Consider the following 21,651-nt stretch of genomic DNA (forward strand, 5'->3'; position numbering starts at 1 on the left):
ATAAAAAATAAAAATAAGTACTTTTCTTGAAAGAGTAAGATATTCAAGTGATAGGGCTTGTAGTCACAAAAACAGGATTTAAATACTGTTTTGAATACATTACTATTTTTAAAAATAACTATGTAATGATTAAAAATGACTATTCATATCCAAAAGAGAAAAAAGTATGTTTGACGAAGCTAGACTTTGCATCTGACACTAATACAAGGATCCTGAATGGCTACACAACGCTTTCAAGCATTCAAGCATACATGCAACTATGCTTTTGGAGGGTGGGGTGGGTGGGCGTTTCTTCCAAAACTATCCTTTATGTTGCATCATAAAAAAGCCTTGGAAGCCCCCCATTTCAAATACAGCTCAACCTATAATGGGGTGGGGGTGGGGAGAATTCTGTCAGGAGAAAAAAAATCAAAGGGCACTAACCATACTGGATTGTCTGAGCCATGTCCATTGTGGGGGTCAGACATCCCAGAGATTCAAGTAGAATCTTCTTCCATTTTATAATTTAGATCCAAACTATATGGGTTGGATCCAAAGCGTGAAAGGAAAAAAACCACTAACAGTTTTGTTTTGCAAATGTAAACATCTCTACCCAGTGCTACAATAAATATGACAGTTCTCATATTTGTGGACAAGATGACACAAACAGCTTATCGCCTGTAGATTTAGTGTCACTTCTCTTACATAATGCTTTACGTAACAGATAAAACAGCCCCTCCGCGAGCAGAAGGGTGCCTTTGAATCCAATTCAAGTTTATATCTGAACTGTATTGATGGTCAGTTTTCCTTCCCTTTATATGCACAATCACTAACGATTTAAGAATATTACCTTGTTTCCTTCAATAAGAAGTAATAATTCTTCTTCTAAAACACTCATATCTATGGAGCTTCGAGTTTGAAGTTGTTCCGATTTTTCACTTGCTTCTTTAAGTTGTTCTTGTAGTACCTGATGCTCTTTTTCCATACGTAACAGATCTCCCTGGAAAGACCACATATTACCAAGTGTTTAACACTACAATGTCTAAGTTACAGCCTACATAAGAAACAGCAACAACTGATTTAGGACCACTCCTGCTGCTATGATGGACAAAGACCTAAGCTTGCTCTTGTCCACAAAGTTCTTTCCTTTTTTTCAAACCAAAGACAACATCAGGGATTCCTCCAGGGCGTGGGGCTTGGAGGCCATGCAGGCCCCTGGAGAAATGCCTCTGAAGGAACCCAAGGAGACTCCACAGGCCAAATGCAGAACCTCCGCAGGTCGTAGGTTCTGCATCCCTGCACTAAACCAATGGAAGTACAGCATTGCTTGTACTCTTAGATACCCATGCGTCAGAAATTAATACTTAGCTAAACTGGAAAACCAACTAAAATAAATAACATACCAAGTAAAAAGGCATATGTTTTAAAAGGCGATGATACCGCCAGTTTGCAGCTAGAATGTTTATACCAACAGCATTTTCTTTAGTTACTAGAATAGCTCCAACTCTGAGATATGTTTTTGCTCTCTCACTGGACCAGTTGTGAACATCCACTCATTCACTTACTTGTTGAGTTTCATATGGCTGAAGAGGCAATGTATTGACTCCTTCATCTGTTAGTTCTTGATCTACCTAGAATGCAAAGAGCCAGAAACAGTTTGAAGAGAGAGGTCAGTTACATCCCATCATTCTGTGGGCAATATGTTCCCCAAAAGGTCTCAGCTTGATCATAGAATATATTCAGAACTCTAACACGACAATGCTCAAAACTAGCAGGATAAACAAAAGCAGTGCTAGCCCTCGTACTTACTAGGAAGAACAGCCTGTTACAGAGCCTTACTTTTTCCCTAGAAGAAGCACCTGGGGAGGAGAAAAGCCTCAGCCCTATAAAAGGCGTTGTCTGGTAGAATGGGAAGGACCAGGGACAAAGAAGTGCTCTCTGACTAGTACCATAGATTGTTCTTTGGCTTGTCTGCTACTGCTGCTGCTTGGTAAATATGTACATAGTTGCATGCATTTTTCCCTACTGAGGAAGCCTAATAAACTGGATTTCATTTTGTAACTTCTGATTGATCATCATCATGCAGGTCCACCACCACAAATTGCAGTAGGAAAAGCAGAATCAATAAAGTGAACAAGAGCCCTTCAACACAAGCTGCTAATTTTGAATAACGATGAAAATGTTTTCTAGCAGATCTGCAAAAGGACCTTGTGAAATCACGTGTTGCTATCTGGAACCAGCCTGTGTGAGTGTGTGCGCGCACACACATGTGTCTCAGTCAGCAGAAGTAAATTGGCTCATGAATCAACCCCCATCCCAGGCCAGCGAGAGTTCACAGCAAAGCAAACAGGCAATGCAACAGACCAATGATTGTAATATAGAGTGGGAGAGGGGGATGGTGGCATGAGAGTGAGAGTGAGAAATATGTACACTATCATATGTGAAGATCATATGCTATTTTGTCAGTTATCACTCAGGAACTTGAGAGTGGCAGTAGCTTTCCAGTGAGAGTAGATCTGGCAAAACAATCTCCTATGTGATCTTTATATACAACTGCGTACCTGGGTTTCCACATTACACCAGTATATTCCTGCATATAGGAAACATGTAAGGGCCACTTATTTCCAGCCAATGCATTTAGGTCCGGATGCAATGTTAAAAAGACATGTTCACTCTGAAGTCAAATTCCCATTTTCAATGAAAACTAAAAGATGAGAGTTTGTATATTGTTTTCTCATGTCTTTAGAGCTAGCATTTTTTTTCTTACATATTGGGATGCACACTTCAAACTAGTTCTAAGACATAATACACATATCAAACATTCAACGTTTTATCCACCAGTACTATTTCCTACATAGTCCTGAAGGAATAAAACAGATAGCAACACCAATCAAATCCACAGTTAACACTGCACAGTGTGGCATTTACACACAACACGGAAAAACAAAAAGCAGCAGTCTGCTCCTTGAAGAATTTAGTGTACACAATAAGGTGCTGTTCTCACCTGAACAGCGATCATTCTTGAACGGGGATTGTTTCTTGCTACAGACTTATTCTCAATTTCTATTTTGGTAACAGAGCTACATTCAGCTTCGATACTATGATTCTCCACCCAATCAGGTTTATTTTCACCAGGGTGAACGCTGGACTTCACTGACACACACGGAGAGTTCTGGAACATTTGCACTTCATCGCTTGCTGCAAGATTACCAAAGTTGTATTTGCAGTCTGATATCACTCCTGGATCAATATCAAGGTAAGCATTACAATCCGCATATATATGTTTAGATTTCTCCGAAATATCTGGCATAAGTGGTATTTGAGTAAGCCCTGGAAACGTTCTCTCATTCTGATACGCTGACGAAATTTCATTGAGAAATACAGGTTGGTTGTCAGGTATAGTTGAAGGTAAGGGTATTGTTACCGTGTCAGTTGTCTGGCCTGAAAACGAACATTTGGAAACAAAAGGACTAAAAGAAGAGCGGCTAGTAGTCATATATTCTGGAGTATCGCTGGCTACTGCTGTATTAGAAGATATGGGCACGTAAGGTTTATTAATGTAGGAGGTGGGCTTGAATTCCTTAGCAGCTGGGTTTAAACGTGGTTTATTTTGAGAATTATTTTCCTGACTATGTAGGCAGGATGAGTAAATTTCTTCTTCGATGACTTCTGCATTTTCCTTCAGCATAACTGCATGTTTCATCAAGCCAATAAGATCACCCATCATAACAAAACGCAGAGATTCCAACAAAAAAGATTCCAGGCCACCGGCATCCTCCACAATCTTTCGAGTGTCTTCAGGAAAGTGTTCATATTCTCCCACTAACAGTTGATTATCTATTTCCATAGGACCATGTTCTTCCAAGATTTGAGAAAAATAGCTGTGAAAATAATCAAAGTTAAATCTAATTTCAATGGGAAGCTATACGATCACTGCTAAATTATTACTTCCGCTATCAGTTTACATGAGCATTATACAACATGACCAATTTTAAGAAATCCAGTAAACTAAATAGGTTATCAAATAAAGAACCACATCTGTGGACCACAATATGGACTCCATATCTAATTACATTTTATGGAAGTTGATAAAATTATTTTTTTGCTGGACACTACAAGGCCATGCAGACGAGTCCCTCTACATTTCCAGTGAATGCGTTGGGGTTTGGGAGCCGGGATATGCCCTTCTGGTCTTGCCTCTGACGTTAGAGTGCTTGCTAGCCACCACAACGTCCATACATTCATCCCGATAGTTTCCTGGCAAGAAGGCAGGGCTTCAGCAGGAATCTGCAGAGGTAGCCCAAGCCTCTGCAGGCCAGGTGGGGAACCCCCCACAGGGTAGATTAGGCTGACAGGCTGGAGGTCTTCCACCACTGGCATGAAGTATGGCTTTAATGTCAGGTTCATCTGAAGCACATGGTATTTTTTACGTTAGCAGCTATGTGCCAAACCTTCATGTGTCTTTTGAAACCCAAGGGAGCTTTTAGACACAGTTTGGGGGCTTCAGCAGAAAATGTAGAAGGAAAACTCCCCAAATACGCTAGTGGTAGTGGGCACGCAGATGATGGTTATCCAAAGCATGCAAAACTTCTATTCATCCCAACTTCTCCTTTCTTGTTTCGCATTACTTATTTGTTTAATAAATAAAAACACAAAAAAGAAGGATAATGCAACATACTCATATAAGCTTTCACAAGTTGGGTCTGGGTAATTGTCCAAAATTCTCTGATAATTGTTACTGGAAGGAACATTATTATACAAAGCTTCAAATATCTCCACTTGTTCATGAAGACCATCTGGGATTCTGAAAGGCTCATGTGGATTCATAAAACTTCTGCGAAGAAGTCAAAGAATAGACATTAAAAAGAGCAGTTTCCTTATAATTTGAAAGTATATAATTCATAGCAAACAATAAAATGCTCAACAGTTTATAGTTCAGTTTTGTTTGTTTTAACCATAGGCCATAACAATGATAATAAAATACAACACACAATCTAACCATAAGACCAAAATTACTATAGAATCAGAACAAAATTAACGAAGCTTTACAAATATTATAATCAATCTCAGCTGTTTAACTTACTATCTACAGTATGAACATAGAAATGTTATTTTGGATGTTATTTTATAGCTGCCTGGAGAAAATTACCAACTTTGAGTAGATAACTATTAAAAAGAAATACTCTAGTTTCTGTCTGCTTGACCAATGAGCTCATCCTACCAGTAACTACGATGAAACTTCCATCTTGCCTCTTCAGAGAGGGAACAATGAAATATATAAATAGATTAAAAGCAGTTTTACAACAATGCTTGGCTGGGACTGCTGATGGCATTTGCTGAATCCTGACTTTAGTGTTGTTGTTATTGTTATTATTATTGTTTTTTATTTATTATATTTTTATCCACTGAATAACAAATGTTCTCTGGGCTGATCAAGGTTTTCCTACAGTAAAGGCTTTCCCCAAGAGAAAAGAACAGAGAACCAATAAAAGAATTCTCCATAGCTAAACTTTATCCACACCCTGAAACCATCTTGGGATTTGGACACAAAGAGAAATCCTGTGTCATGATGTCTGTTCTTAATTTTTTTAAAAAAAAATTGTGTGTGGTATCAGCCTTATTTTTAAAAAAACGTATTTATCAACTGCCTATTCTAGCTCTCAGATCTGTTGGGGAGATTTGCAACAATTTAGTCCAACTTATTTCAGGTAATATCCTCAGATATAAATTATACTAGGATAAATAATTAAGCAGGTTCAAGAATTCTGGTTTTAGCTATTATAAATCTTAAGTTTTAGAATGTAAAACAAATTCAACTTTGAGACAATTTAAATTCCAAAATTCCAATCCACAAAGAATTGGAGTTTATAATTTAGATTCCAAAATATTCCAGGCAGGTAAGACTTGTATACTTCCTGGTATGTTCTCCAAAATCTTAAAATCACCAGAAGCTGATTCATTTACCTTTAATTTGAATCAATCAAGGTGAGTTTTCTGGATACAAGAACCAGAAAACAGAATCCTTGGATAATGTTTGAACTTGCTCAACTGTGTTAGAGTCAAGTCATTACATATGAGTAGCTGCTTTGGGTGTGAATACAACTTCCTCTGAAGAGGAGGTACAGGGGTTTCAGTGCAAGAGCTGCTGAGATTAAATTGTAAGAGAAATGCTATTATTATTGCACATACATTGCACTCCTCTGGTTTACAGTCACTCTCACAGTTTATTCCTTAAAAGTAGCAGCTTTGAGGAATTCTCCTTCCACCTCAAGTTAATGAGAAAACATGTAACACTGAACAATTAAGACATTCCTATCTAATGACCCCAAACCAAAAAGGTTATGTTAAAAAAACCTGTCTGATTAACAGTTGTATTTTCTACAAGTTTACTTTTAGTTAAATACATGGGTTGTACCAATGATGTCCTTTGATCCAGCAGAAGCTTCCATCAATGGAATGGGAAGGGAAGCAATTTTTGATGTTTTCCTTTCCCCTCTGTACCACCTCCTACACTGTTTAAAACGGTCCCCCCAAGCCTCTGGAGCAAATGGGGCAATGAAGGATGCAGGGGGGAAATTGCCTCAGTCCCCATACCTTTGACAAAAGGCTCCTCTGGAACAAAGAGGTTTCCATTAGCAGGAAGCGCCACTCAATATAACCCACTGTTACAATTTTAAGCCTATCCTGTACTTAATATGCCAATTGCATGCTCCAGGAGCCTTACAAAGTTATGGGAGTGTGCATAGCTCCTGACAACCAAGGACTCCAAGAGGATTTAAACATCCTTAATATTGGCTGGATTGTGCTGAATGCATTTTCATGCCAGAACTTACAATGTGTTTTCCTCTGAAAATATATTGTCTTCCTCTCGGGTTACTGTACTAACTCCACCAGACACAACTAAAATAGCCTAGAACAAGAACAAAAGAAAAAGAAACTTGTTACATAATGACAGGTACATAAAAATGTTAATAACAAGTAATCCACCATTAAAATTTAAAATTCACATTTAGCTTGCATTTATTCAGATGCCCTGTAATTCATGAATTACGGCAAAATGATTAGATCCCTCCATAAATATCCCTAGAATTAGACAAAATAAGGAATTCTTCAAAACTTGATGTACAGAGAAGGATAAAAAGGAGGCCAAAATGATCATTTTATGATTATTGCCTGTTCAATTCAACAATATTCTCTTCATGTATAAATAAAATAAAATGTATTTTAACAAACAAAACTCCATTTTGCTTGTTAAAATTACACACTGACATTCTTTTCATAGATACAATGGGTTGGAACCAAACCATGTTAGTTGAAGTTAGATCTCACTAAAATCAATAGGACAATTCAATTATTTAAGTTTTACTAGTGTCAATGGGTACTAAATTAAACTAACTCAGACTGCAGTCCTAAACACACTTACTGCAGAGCAAATCCCACTGAACTCAATGGAACTTATCTCTGAGTAAACATATTTAAAACTGCTTTGTTAGTTTGGAGCCAGCACAGCATTTGTCAACAGTGCCTATTATTTCTGTATATTAAGTCTCATTAATCTAATAATGTATGAATTATTCACATTATGTTCTATTTTAATTTAGGAAAAGATATTTAGCTCTTTGAAGGGGTTATTCGTACTTCTCTCATACAAAGGAGGGAATGCTTGAACATAAGAAGAGTGACACTGGATCAGACCAAGTCCAGCATTCTGTTCACACAGTGGACAACCAGCTGCCCAGAGGAAAACCAAAAGCAGTACATGAGTGCAACAGTACCCTCCTTTCTAAAAAGTTGACTGCTGTGCCATACCTCCAGCATCTAAAAACAAAGTATGCTTTTTTCTATTTCTAAAATTAGGGTTCCATTCATTTGCAAAGCTATGCAGATATTCAACTGGTTAAAAATCATACAGTAAATGAGTAAGATGTATACCCTACTCTCTCAAAATCCTGAAGAGCCAGAAAACGTCCCTGACCATCCTGCCCCGTCCCCCCTATACGGGGCTTTCCTCAATAAGTGATCTAAACTACAAAATATCTGAAGGCTAGAAAATTCTTATAAATAGTACACTGGCTTTGGGGAAGAAAAATAAAATCCTTCTTTTGATTTTCAGAAGGGCATTCGAAGAAAGTCAGAAAAAGAACGTGTGGGAGATAAGAAATAAGAGAGGAAAGCACATGGGAATTTATTAAGTTTTGTTTCTGTTATGTTCTAACAGCATAGATTGTCTTTAAAAATAAAGATATACCTTTGATCCCTTTGCCTTCTTTCGGTTTCTGTTTTTAACTTTGATAGCATTATTCTATAGAAGCAAGAATAAATTAAATGTTTAGCGCCAATCACCACCATCAACAGTTTGCAGTTAAAAATATTTGAATACCGCTTATTTTACTGGCATTTCCTTTCTACTTCCACTCTATTCCTTTACTAGAAAAGAAATAGGGTCTACATCTGTTTCCCAATTTCTATTCTTTGTTTCCCTACAAAGCAAAATGAAGCTACATAAACCAATTTTGGCAAAACCCAGCAATAATTTCATAAACAACCACATGTGGAAAGGGAACAGACAAAGATAAAGATGCTGGCTCTGTATCAGTTCTCTGAGTAAGAAATGAAAACCGTAACTTAGGAACATAAGAGTTCTGTTGGAGCAGACCAAATGCCTATCCAGTCCAGGATTCTGTTTCCACAGTTGCCAACTAATAGGAAAGCCACAAGCAGGACATGAGGGCCAAAACACCCTCCCCGCTCACGTTCTCCTTAACTTCCTCTTCTCCTCAACTGATTGTGATTCAGATATAAAAACAACCATGCTGGATCAGACCAAAGGCTTATCTAATCCAGCATTCTGTTCACACAGTAGCCCACTAACTGCCCACAAGTAGGATCTGAGTGCAATGGTGCCTAACAGCTGGTATGCAGAGGCAAACTGCCTCTGATACGGCAATTAATATATAGCCATCAGGACTAGTAGCCATTGAGAGCCTTCTCCTCCACAAATTTGTCTATTCCCCTTTTAAAGCCATCCAAGTTGATGGTCATCACTATATCTTGTGGTAGTGAATTTCATCATTTAACTATGTGCTTCATGAAGTAGTACTTCCTTTCATCTGTCCTTAATCTCCCACCATTCAGCTTCAGAGAATGACTGACTACTAGTATTATTGGGGAGAAAAACGTCACCCTATCCACTTTCTCTACACCATGCATAATTTTGTACACCTCTATAATGTCTCCCCATACTTCCCTTTTTTCTGAACTAAATAATCACAAACACAGTAACTTTTTCTCAGAAGAACATTGCTCCAGGCATTTGAACATTTTGGCTGTCCTTTTCTATACCTCTTCCAGCTGTACAATATCCTTTTTAAGGTGCAGTATCCAAAACTGAACTCGGTATTCCAACTGTGGTTGCATCATAGATTTGTACAAGGGCAGTATGATATTGCCCGTTTTATTTTCTATTCCTTTTCTAATTACATCCAACATGGAATTTGCCTTTTTCATAGCCTTCTGATCCTGTGACATTTTCATCAAGCTATCTTGGTTAGTCACTGCCACCTCAGATCCTATTGCTGCATATGTGAAGTTGTGATTTTTTGTCCCAAGCTGCATCACTTGCTTGCTGACACTGAACTGCATTTGCCATTTTAATGCCCTTTTTTCCAGTTTGACGAGATCATTTTGGAGCTCTTCACAATCCCTTTTTGTTTTTAACCACCCTAAACCATTTAGTGTCATCAGCAAACTTCACCAACTCACTCCTCACTTAAAACATTTCTAATAACGTATAAACTTTTGGAATTATTGCTATTAAAATAGCCTTGCCTTGCTAATTAGCTCAATACTAAAATAAAATGCAAACAAATTTCACATACACATTGTTTCAACAGAAATGTAACATTAGACACACTAAGTGAAAGTAGTTACTCCGAAAATTTGCTAAAGAAAATGCAATCCATGTTTGTATTAGAGTGCCAAAATCAGAGGAAGGTATCTGATTCACATAGTCAACAACATGGTGCCAAGTACAATCAGTAGTTCATTTTCGCATGGAAAAAAATCTGAAATTGTTACACACTATGGCAAAAATACATTTTTAAAAGCTCCCCAAACAGCACCACACTGTCACTTCTGTCTACCACTTCCCACCCAAGTTAGGTGGCCTGGTAAGGACATCACACTTCCTAACTCTTCACACAATGGTTAACCATAGCCTTCCCCCAAATCCCTTCTTCCTTTTCAGCATTAACCATAACATTATATAGACACTGACTCCAGGTTTTACTCTACAAAAGGAAGGAGGAGTGGAGCTGTGCCTATTGGATCTGCCTCTGAAATTGCATGTCTTGCTGCGTATTTGTGTAGGTTCCCTTTTGTGGATGAGAGAGGGTGGGGCCTACGTGACACGTAATGTCATCATTGGTCCGGCTCCTTTCTCAGAAGCAACATCCCCATAGAGCTCATAGTGTTGCAAGAGCTCTGCATTGATACCAACAGGTATCAAACTAATCATTGTTAAGTTTAAAAACAGGGTTTGGGGTTGGCTTGTATATCCTGGTTGAAGGTAAATGGCTAGCATTACTATTGATATAGACAGAATTCAATATAATAATACAACAATATAGTTCATACTATATTGGGGAAGGGGAAATTTATATAGGAGAGAGGAGGGACCATGGGAAAGAGGTGTACCACACCACATGGGATGCTACTGATTTCTTAACCCCCGTTTTTGAAGAGATTGGTGTATATTATATGCCTTCTATGCTAATATGTGCTATGGAAAATGGAAAACATTTTATCAATACTGAAGTTTAAATCTTTTGATAATGAGAAATGTCATGAACCTGCTTTTTGATTTATACACCCATGGCAAGCTAAGTGTTCATTAGCTTTAAATAATGGAAAAATGCCTTTTTCAATAATGTGCTGCTTTTAATAATGTATTAGTTTTAAATGTTTTAATTAGTTATATGTATTTTATGGTGTTTTCATTTGTGTTGTACCCCACCTCAATCCAGAGGGAGAGGCAGGTAACAAATAAATAAATATATTATTATTATTACTATTATTATTAACACATTGCCTTGTTTCCAGTGGTGGCTTCCAGCAGGCCTACCCAGTCGAATTTTAAGATGTCTGACTGTTATTTTAATAATGTATTAGTTTTATATGTTTTTAATCAGTTTTACGTATTTTATAGTATTTTTTATTAAAAATATTATTAAAAATTATTATTATTATTACTGCGCTTCTGCTTGTACAAGATGAGGCACTGGACTTTGTTTGATCCCCACTACCTTCTGCAGCCCTCAGTGGCATATCTCACACTGTGCCAGGGGCTCCCCCACCTCTCAATAGCAGGTTTTCAGGGAATACAACACCAAAGTCATTGGATATAACCCAATGCACTCAATCAACATTCACATAGACTGAGATTTACTCTGCAACAAATATATGCCATCATGGGGCAAGTATCTGAAAGCAGACATATTGTAAAAGGACAATTGTCTACTTCTTCAAAAATCATCAGGAAAAAAAAACGATTAAAATTTATTCATGTTTCAATTTTAACAAAAAGATCAACAGAAAAAGCAAACTTACTGGAATATCTTCATTTTCCTCCCTTGTTATTATGGTGAAAGGGTTATCTGTTTTAAAAATACATTTTAAATATTGTAAGGAAAACATAAAACAAATGTACAGAGATAATTTCAAACTTGTTAATAATATCATAATTTTATAGTATAATTTTAAGCATATGCACAACTGTGAGAGGATAATAGAGGTATTCAATAGTCCTTCATCTGTTGTTGGGTTAACTGCTGGTCCAGGTTCACATGTTATGCTCATTCTAAAATGAACAGAATGTCACCACAAAGAACCTCGACAGAAAGCCTTCTCTGTGGCAGCACCTCTCATCTGGAGGACCCTCCCTCGTGCATTTTGGGAGGCGGAATAGGTAACATCCTTCAAACGCCTTCTGAAAACATTAGGACTATAACTTACTCTGGTTTTTAAAGTTTTTAATCTTTTAATTGTAAACTGCCCAGAGAGCCTTGGCTATCCTGCAGTATAAAAATGTAATAAATAAATAAAAATTTCAAAAATGCAATAAATAAATATAAATAAATAGCTTATGAATGCGCCCATCATAGGTTGTTGTTGATTAAAAGCACCGGAGGCTGGTGGGCTGCATGCAGCACCCCCGCTTGTTCCTGACAGCTCGTGGGTTGTTTAAACCATTGTGCTATCCTTACGTGTATCATGAGGATTCCTCTAGCAGGGTATGACAATGCAGACTCCTCACCCAAAGTGACTTCTAAGCATGATCTGGACATTTACCCAGCAGCCATCTCCATAGATGCTTCAGTTGATCCAGAAAGCAGTGTCCTTACCCCCACCCCCCAGCAAGTAAAGGTATAATGGTAAATGGGATTTTGCATATCCTTCCCTATGCAGGTTCATCCACATGCAGAGAACCTGCAGTTCACCTAGTCTGAATCCATGCATCATAGTCCACTGCCACCCTACCCCAAAAGGTCATGAAGGCTCTTGGAGTAATAGAGATTCATGAACATAAATAGCTGGAACTTCTTTTACACACACACACACACACACCTTCATCTCCAAGTTTTACACTAGACTCCTGGAAAACATTTTTCTGGAGGCTTGATGTCAGAATAAACATCAAATGTGTGACAGACAGATAATTTATTTTATTTATTCACTGTTATATGTGCATAAGTTTCAAAGGGGAACCCATTGCTTTGCTTACTATAGTATACTTACCCATGTTATCAAAATAGTCATCTAAGAATTGATGAAGAAACGGGAAATTCTCTCTGTTTTCTTCTAACATCCACAGAAAACAACGAATTTCCTCAAATGACAGCTCTGCAAAGTAGTCTAGTATTTCAAACATATCTTCAGATGTGCAGGTAAACATCCTGCCTTGTTTAATACCATATTTCTCATTCCAGAGAACTGCGATTAAACTAAGATCAAGCTCTAGAAAGCAAGTTACATGCTCAGCAACAAATAATTTTGTAGCTTTTAAACCTGCAATATAAAAATATTAATTATTATCAATAACATTTACAGCAGAAAAAAATAGATTCACAGAAAGGTTATCTTTTACCAGATGGGTGGGCATATAAATATTTCACCTGTTCACATTTCAGAAATGTTTAAGCATATCCACATTTGCCTGAATAGCTTATTTTGGTTAGATTTCTGACAATGTTATGTAATTATAACATTATAATCCTAACACTCTTCAGACCAAATAAATAGGAGATGCTGCAGAGTTAGAAACTTGGTACCTAAGAATATAAGAAGAGCCCTGCTGGATTAGATCAAGGGTCCATCTAGTCCACCGTTCTGTTTGCACAGTGGCCTACCAGCTGTCAGCCAAAATCCCACAAGCAGGACAAGCTCCTTGCCCATCTGTAATTGCTAAACCTGCTATTACTGGCCCAAAGCTGGTGGGAATGGGGTCAGGAGGTGATTATCTATAATGCTACAGGTGGGGCTCTGAATACCATCACTGGCTTGTACCCAACAGTGCGCTTCCATGCACAGAAGAAATTTTGATCCTTTGGAGGCCTCAGCTAATAGAAAGGGGGTGGGGAGGATGCGATCTTTACCAATTCCTCTTCCCTGCTGCAACCCACTGAAATCCTGCTCTAGAGGGCTCCGGAGAATTATGGTAGTAGTGCAGGTGGTTGCAGGAGACATCAGTGAAAATCACCTTCCCTGTCTTCTACTAGTGGAGGTCTCTGTTGGATCAAAAGCCCTTCCACAAACAGAAGAGCACTGCTGGATGCAAACCAGTCAAAGCTGGTTACAGATATTTTATTCAGTGACCTGGTTTGCACATAATGGTAATCCATGTTTTATTTAATCCATGGTTTGTTGCCCTATCCAGGGTTTGTCTGACAGATGATTGGACAAATTGTGGTTTGATTTTTCAATCCCTAGGTTGCTTGTTTCCCTCCTCCTTCGTCCACTCCCTCCCAAAATCCTAAATGACTTTGCAATGCTGTAGTACTAGCATGATGAGTGGCTGTTAAAAAAAATTTACTGCTCTGGTCCACTGCCTCAGTAGCCTGGGAAAATTACTCATGAACAACCCATGGTTTAAACAACCCAGAGTTCACAACCCAAAAATAAACAATGGGTTCTTTTTCTGGGTGGTTTGTGCGGCTGGGTTCATGCAGCCCAACAATCTAGAATTCAAACAAAAATATGAAAACATGGAACATGGGCATTTGGATAAAAATGTATTTACTGCTGCCCAAATTTTGCTTGCAAACTATTGGAAACAGCAATAATTCCTTACAAAACTGTGGCAAACTAAGTTAATAAATAAGGTTACTTTCTATAAAAGTAGCTGGGAAGGCAAGACTTCTCTAGGAGATTCACTCTTGGGATAATGGCAAACTTTTGTTATGTACTGCAATAGGCTTAGACCATAAAAATAATGTTAGAGACATTGCCATTGTATCGCAGCGAGTACAAGTTTGATACTATGTCTGAACAGCTGTGTTGTGAATATTATTTTAATTTGTTATGTTGTTCTATTATTTGATTACGGAACTTTTAAAACAAAATTTGGAGAATAGTTGACAGGGAGGACAAATAGCTGTTGCAATATGCTGCAGCTCTGCAACAGGAAGAATTTGGAATCCTCTAAAGTGTAGAGGACTTCTGTGCTGCCCACCGAGAGCATAAATTTTTGAACTTCATATATCTTTGCTTTTGGTATTTAAACAATAACCCTAAGACATAACCATGAATATTACACAGGGGAGTTTGGAGATGTGAATTATTCCCAACTTGTTATTTTTCAGATCAGCAGCAACTACAGCCCACTCCCACATCTAAATTCAACAAACAACATATAAGTGCTGAAAATTATTTACTTATTTATTTCATTTTTATACCGCCCAATAGCCAAAGCTCTCTGGGCGGTGCGCAAAAATTAAAACCATGAAAAGCATAATAAAACAACCAACAATCTAAAAACACAGATACAAAATACAATATAAAAAGCACAACCAGGATAAAAACAACACAGCAGAAATGGATATAGGTTAAAATACGGAATTAAAACAGCAAAGTTTAAATTTAAGTTAAATTAGGTGTTAACATACTGAGAAAATAAAATAAATTAATTAAAGCCCTGCAATGGAACTAAAGAAAACTACTTTAAGTAGCCACAGAAAATACGGCCTTACCATTATTGTCAAGATGTTTCATCCAATCATGTAGTTTAGGTTCCACTTCTTCAAGCTCACTTAAAATGTGAACAAAAATTCTTGTCTTCACTCTATCATTTTTAGCGATTAAGAAGTTTATGATCTGTTCCATTACTTCAGTGGACAATGTACAACTTGAAGAAAACCGTGCATAATCCTCTTCGCTAAGTACCCACCATGAAATCAACTCATTAAGAAGTTTAAAGACGTCATGTACACCTCCCTGTATGATGGCAGCATGTTGTACAATAACCTGCAGGACTGTATCTCCACCAAAATATCTCTTCTGAACATTTCCTAAGATAAAACAAATACAGTGACTGCCAGGCTCCATAGAGAAACACAGGACATCACGTACAGAGAAATGTGAAGATATTCTCAAAGTAAAGATTGATATACCTTTATGACAATCATCTTTTGCCACACAGTTTTCTCTGTGAAATATTTCTGAAAGGTCTGTCAATGTGGCTGCTTCTTTCATAAATCTTCTCCTTAATTTTCTCTCTTGTTTTGCTTGTAGGTTCCTAGAACTGATTCAAACAACACTGATGCTTTGCAATATATTTTAAATAAGTGCTGATAGCCCTCCATTATCCAACTCTAACTTAAAAGCTCAAGACTACCAATATTTTAGGTAAACAAAGTCTCAGTTCATATTTCAGAGCCTTCAATTGCCCTTCAGTAGTCCTTCAATGAGCTGCCTGAGTGCACAAATCATAGGAGACACACATGTGAAGATGCATTCAGTGGCAATGTCATATGCTGAACTGATCCTCAAGTATCAATATATATCTTCATATCTGATTAACAAATACCCTGGGAAGATGAACTTTAGTACCCTGTGTAACTGAGAGGCATCCTTGACCCAGATGCCAGCATCCACAGCCCACTTGGAATACCCTTGGAATATTTCCCAGGGCTTGCAGATGCCTTTTGATGTGTCAAGTCTGCCAACAATGGCTAAAGCCATCTCTTTTTTAATTAACACTTCTCTAGTCCAACTCATAAACCCAGAAAGTGAGAAGAGGAAACTCCCATTTACATGCCACTGCAGTGATTGGTGAACCTTACACACACACACACACACACACACACACACACCAGCCAAACATAGTAATAAAAATGGAATATAGTTCTTAATTCCACTGCCACTTGGTCACCCTGTCAACCTGATCTCTGGTCTCCTCCTCCTTTGTCCACCTGAAGATGCTGTGCATGTTGCAACTCTCCAGGAGATCCCTACATTGCAACTATTTTACCTCAAAAGAGTTTAGTGTAGGTTAGCATTTTTTTTACTTTGTTTACTTTCAAATACACGCACTACTTTCCCCTTTTGTCTCTTATTATATCCTTTTAATAGAGATCTTTCAATTTGGACCTGACCTTTGAGTATATGTTTCTGGCAATTCCAAGGAAGGTTTCTCTTCCCACCTTCTTAGCCACTTGGCTCACCAAGTTGTGTTTGCACATTTGTGCCTACAATGAAGTAAGATGAAAGCAGGCTACCTGCCTGCAATGATGGGAAGCCTCTGAGGGTTGCTTCCTCAAACCCAGGCAAATTATTAGCTCTAAGGTCACCCCACCCAGGTTTAGACGGGGAAAGGGATGATCACATCCTACAGATCAGGTTAAGAAGCATGCACATACCCAGTCCACCCCATAAGCCAGTTGTGGCACGGCAAAATGCTATACTTAGCACACAACTTTGCAGCCCAGATATTTAAAATTCTGCACTAGGAATAAAGTGAATTCATTCAAGAGTTGAGATATATACGATTCTGATCTAAATTCCATCAGAACAAGCAATGGGAATGTTATATTTGTAATCATCAATATTTACAATAGGTACTCTATGTGAAACCAGTATGATTACAGTGGGCAGTATCCAGCTGGGCTGCTACGCTCTTGCTTATTGCATTGTGCCAATGAGAGCAACCGGTAGCACAACTGGGAATGACCAATTCTGAAAGTAACCCCGGGAGCACTCGTTTCTGGTCCCAGGAGCTCCACTGTCCTGCCCCATTCCAGAAACAGGCTTCTCCACTTGTTTCACGCTGCTTTTAGAACAGGCAATTCCCAGCTGTGCAAACCGTTGCTCCCACTGCCAATTATTCTCACAAATAATTACCTCAACTATATTCAACTGAATTAAACATGTCTAAGCAATTTTGAGCTTTAGTCTGTGTTGAACCTTTTCTATAATTAGTTTGCAGCATGACTTGACAATCATTTATAGAAGTGACAAATATGTATGAACAGTAATTGTATTTATTTCGATTTCTAACCCATTCAAAGCTAAGAAAAATATTTAAATAAAAATACAATTAAAAACTAAAAGCACAACTTATTCCCTGACATGCATAGTGCTGAAAGAATGAAACTTATTACTGACCATTACCTCAAATATGCCATGCAGATACCCTTTCACCCTTGCAAAGATCATTCATGTATGGAGGACAAACATCCTGGATGACATAGAATGATTAGACTATGAATAGCACCCACAGGTCTCCCATTCTAGGAAATGGCATTTTGCCAAGAGACTATCAACTTGTCTTATTGCAATCCCACTGCTCTGAAAACTAATTGCTTATTTACTTGATAGTTTGGAAACTTACCTTGAACATTTCTGTTTGACAATGGGCTTTGGAGGATTCTTGTTTTTTACCTTATGTTCAAACTAGGGAGAAAAAACAATAAGTTCAAAGTTGTTTCCCCCCCTCCAACCAAACAGTATTTTATCAATATAACAACAAAAGAGATACTGCTCTGTTATTCAATCAATGCACATTAATATAATTTATCAAGACATAAAAAACTTCCCAATCTAACAACAAAATTTAGAAATTATTTATTCAAAGTATAATAAGGGGCTTCTTTTCATCCAACACCATTTTAGAGCTAACAATATCCTGCCTTTTCCTCCTGCCCCATCTTCTTTTGTTGACAGACTTCCGAGACTAATCGGGAAAAATGAGTGAATCTTAACATTTAGAACCACCAGAGCATTAAATAGGGCTTTTTCAGCAGCAGCCTCAATTTTATTGCCTGCCTCTCTTAACAGAAAAACTAATCTAGTGTCAAAAACATCAGGGACTCTCTTAACTGTAGCTAAGGGATAGGGAGCAAACAGGATCATGTACTTGCTCCCACCATCTGCTTCCCCTTTTGGAGTGAATTCCCCCTTCTGAATTGATTTCTGCTACCCTGGCACCAGCATTTAACTGTAGTTATGACAGGAGGAAGAAATTCCTTCTGGACAGAGGAGAACAGGATGGTGGTAGAGGGCGTGGACAATCTTCCTTGCTAACCTGTCTTATTAATGATCTGCATTATATGCATATTAACTGCAGTTAAGAGAGCCCCAAACTGTCTGCAAGAGGGGCATAACCTTACAGATGCAAGCGAAGTCTGTTTTAACTGAGATTGAGGCTACAATCCTACACACGCTTACCTGGGAATAAACCCTAATGAATTCATGGCCTGGTTTGCAGATAACACCAACCCATGGTTTGGATTATTGAATTCTGAGTTGTGATGTATGAACATGGCTGTGCCAACAAACCGAACAACCCAGAAAGAGAACCCATGGTTTGTTGCTGGCGTGTGAACCCCCAGTTGTTTAAACCATGGGTTGCTTAAATCCATGGGATTTAAGTTAGACTAAAACTGAATGCAACCCTCAGTGACCTATTTGTGTTGCTTGTTTTATGTTATGCACCAGGGATTATTACTTTATCTGAACATCAGCTGCCTTGATTTTAAGAAATAAAGGATAGAAAACATTTCAATTAAACAATATACTGGAATTTTTCCTACAAAGGATACTGATAGTTGCTTGGAAAACTCTTAACTGCCAAAATTGTAACACAGCACACTAACAGAAAATGAATTCTTACCTCACATTTGACAATGCCACATGAGCTGAAGACAACAATTTTGGAAATGAGGCCTCTACAATCTGGAGTGAAACATAACTCTTGAAGAATATCCTGTGGGTATAAGCAGAAAATGTGTCTGTGAGTAGGATTTCACGTCAAGGATTGCAAAATTTATATTTTGTTTTAAAAACGGAATTTAAGCATTACATTACATTTAAGCATTATATGGGAGTATGTTGCTCCTTTTTCCTTTCACGTTTTTATTATAACATTTACTATAGCCATATCTTAACTAAATGACATAATCTATTGTCTTGGAGCCATAATTAAGTTAATTTAAATTGAAATCAAGTGGTACTTAATCATGACTTCCAGTGCAAACCTATTTGTGTCTACTCAGAGATATGCCCCACTGAGTTTCACTAAACTAGTCAGGATCCAATCCACTTTATTATTTTATTTTTTGTTCCATGGGGTCAATACATTGGTCCCATCCCCACCAATTCATTTTATGCTAAAAAAAAAATTAGACACAGACACTACATAGGAATGACTATGTATATATAGCAGAATATACATAGGCAGTGTAGATTATTTTGCTATACTTTATGGTTTTAATTGTGAACTGCTCAGAGAGCCTTGGCTATTGGGCAGTATAAAAATGTAATAAATAATAATAAAAATAAAATATTTTTTATAAATGATTGAAGAGTAGAAGAGACAGACAGGGGCCATGTTCCAACTCTTGTTAAGCCAGGAATTCTGTCTTAATAAACCACAACGTGAAAAAGTAGGGTGCTGGCATATGCAGCCCATTCCCTACACCCTTCATATGAATGGGTAAACAAACCAAGAAAGAACAGCTTTGCATTATGTCAGGATTATAGTTACATGTGCCCATATAAACCAACTTTAAGGGTATAATGTTTGGGTACAACTTAACCATAATTCTGGGTTTAGGCTTAATTCAAAGCTATCCCTTCCTCATTTGTTTCTATGCCTGCCCAAAGAGAAAAGCAAATAGGCACATCATGGTCTACTAAGCCAGGATTCCTGTCTTAACATGAGTCCAAACACAGTCATCAACTCTTCTAGAGTTTAAAAGAGAGAAAAATGGAAGATGAAGTACTTATTTGTATAGTTAATCAGTGCACTTTCAAGAGACTTAAATATTTACCCACTTATTGCAATAACCAACTTGAATTCAAACACTTCTTGGCTTTTTCAGTAAAAAAAGATTACGGAGAATTTACATCTACGGAACAACCAATTAAAGCCGCTGACTTCACGGCAGCTAATACTTATTGACTTCAAAATGAGTACTCAAAAAACCAAACACAGTGCAGTCGCTACACTTAGAATAAACTGAGGAAAGAACTACAAAAGAAATAACTGCTCCACCCATGGGCAATTAAAACAATGCTGGCAGTTTGGCTTCCTGATACATTCTTTGACGGGTTGAAGCCCAGTGTGACTCAACATCCAATATTTGCTTCATTGTGGTGCAGCTGTAGTGCTAGCACAGCAAGGGACAATGCGTTCAAGAGCAATGCTGAAAGTACACAATTGCACTATTCAGTGTGTTTAATTCTTGCATTATTCTTCACTGCAAAATCATGAAAGGCCATTCGGAGCAACATCAACTTGAGCAACCTCCAAGCAGAAGTGAAGCACTAGACATCTGGCGTTACCTTGTCATTTTTATCGCTATATCTTGTTGCTTTCAGCTTCTTCCAACAGTTGACATGAAACTCCACTATACATTGTTCACAGCAAGCAACACGTATAAAACCCTGAAATTTTAAGATCACAGATGTGAACATTACGAAAGTGTGTTTTATAGTAGCAATATTCAAAACATGTTTGGCATAGGCCTCTTTAGAGAAAATCAATATAAACCAAAACAAGTTTAAGATCAATATTTACCTTGAAATGTGGGTCGCTAAAATATATTTTGATTTTATGTGCTTGACACTGCTGGTAGCGACAAACGGCATCTGGATTTGGAGGAAACTTGCATTCTTCAATACAACGTTCCAATATTACCTACAAAAGAGAAAAATCAAGGGCAAATATGGTTGCTTTTTCTCTGGAGTTTTTGTACTAATAAGTCAGTGTGTGTGTGTATGTGTGTGTGTTTAAATTAATGTTTGTAAACCGGCCAGAGCTATGGGGCAGTATATAAAGGCAATAAAGAAATAAATTTTAAAAAATAGTTTTGAAACACTAAATTCTTATTTAAAAAATAATGATTGACAAGCTTCGATTTACATCTCCCTTTAATGACATTTCATTAGTACATTTAAAAATTCACAGCCTCATCAAGTGAAAAACTCAATGTCATTTCTACTTTTCCCATGATTTCTCTACATGATCAACACCTAATGTGTGGTGATTCATGCACAGAAAATCCATCACAATGAGTAGCATTATCCCCTCTGTAATGCCAGTTGATAAATTTTATTGTTTACAGCTTCTTACAGCTTTGTGAGAAAAAGACATTCACAAAAACAGTTTGAACAATC

General features: G+C 37.6%; 2 protein-coding genes across 3 annotated transcripts in view; one reads left to right on the forward strand and one right to left on the reverse strand.

Annotated features, from left to right (window-relative positions):
* TTC3 (tetratricopeptide repeat domain 3) overlaps positions 1-21,651 on the reverse strand; it is a 79,823-nt gene that overhangs the window by 14,076 nt on the left and 44,096 nt on the right. For both annotated transcript variants that reach the window (XM_063126634.1, XM_063126633.1), the window contains exons 22-35: positions 21,053-21,172; positions 20,818-20,919; positions 19,145-19,237; positions 17,864-17,925; positions 15,645-15,775; positions 15,225-15,542; positions 12,775-13,044; positions 11,587-11,633; positions 8,228-8,281; positions 6,813-6,889; positions 4,658-4,813; positions 2,984-3,860; positions 1,545-1,610; positions 830-979 (exon numbers count right to left, since the gene is read on the reverse strand). In XM_063126634.1, the coding sequence (XP_062982704.1) occupies positions 830-979; positions 1,545-1,610; positions 2,984-3,860; positions 4,658-4,813; positions 6,813-6,889; positions 8,228-8,281; positions 11,587-11,633; positions 12,775-13,044; positions 15,225-15,542; positions 15,645-15,775; positions 17,864-17,925; positions 19,145-19,237; positions 20,818-20,919; positions 21,053-21,172 (2,523 nt within the window). The remainder of the gene's footprint in view (positions 1-829; positions 980-1,544; positions 1,611-2,983; positions 3,861-4,657; positions 4,814-6,812; positions 6,890-8,227; positions 8,282-11,586; positions 11,634-12,774; positions 13,045-15,224; positions 15,543-15,644; positions 15,776-17,863; positions 17,926-19,144; positions 19,238-20,817; positions 20,920-21,052; positions 21,173-21,651) is intronic.
* PIGP (phosphatidylinositol glycan anchor biosynthesis class P) overlaps positions 1-21,651 on the forward strand; it is a 76,763-nt gene that overhangs the window by 3,644 nt on the left and 51,468 nt on the right. The window lies entirely within an intron of this gene.

Source organism: Elgaria multicarinata, chromosome 5 (assembly GCF_023053635.1).
Source record: "Elgaria multicarinata webbii isolate HBS135686 ecotype San Diego chromosome 5, rElgMul1.1.pri, whole genome shotgun sequence".
Taxonomy (NCBI): domain Eukaryota; kingdom Metazoa; phylum Chordata; class Lepidosauria; order Squamata; family Anguidae; genus Elgaria; species Elgaria multicarinata.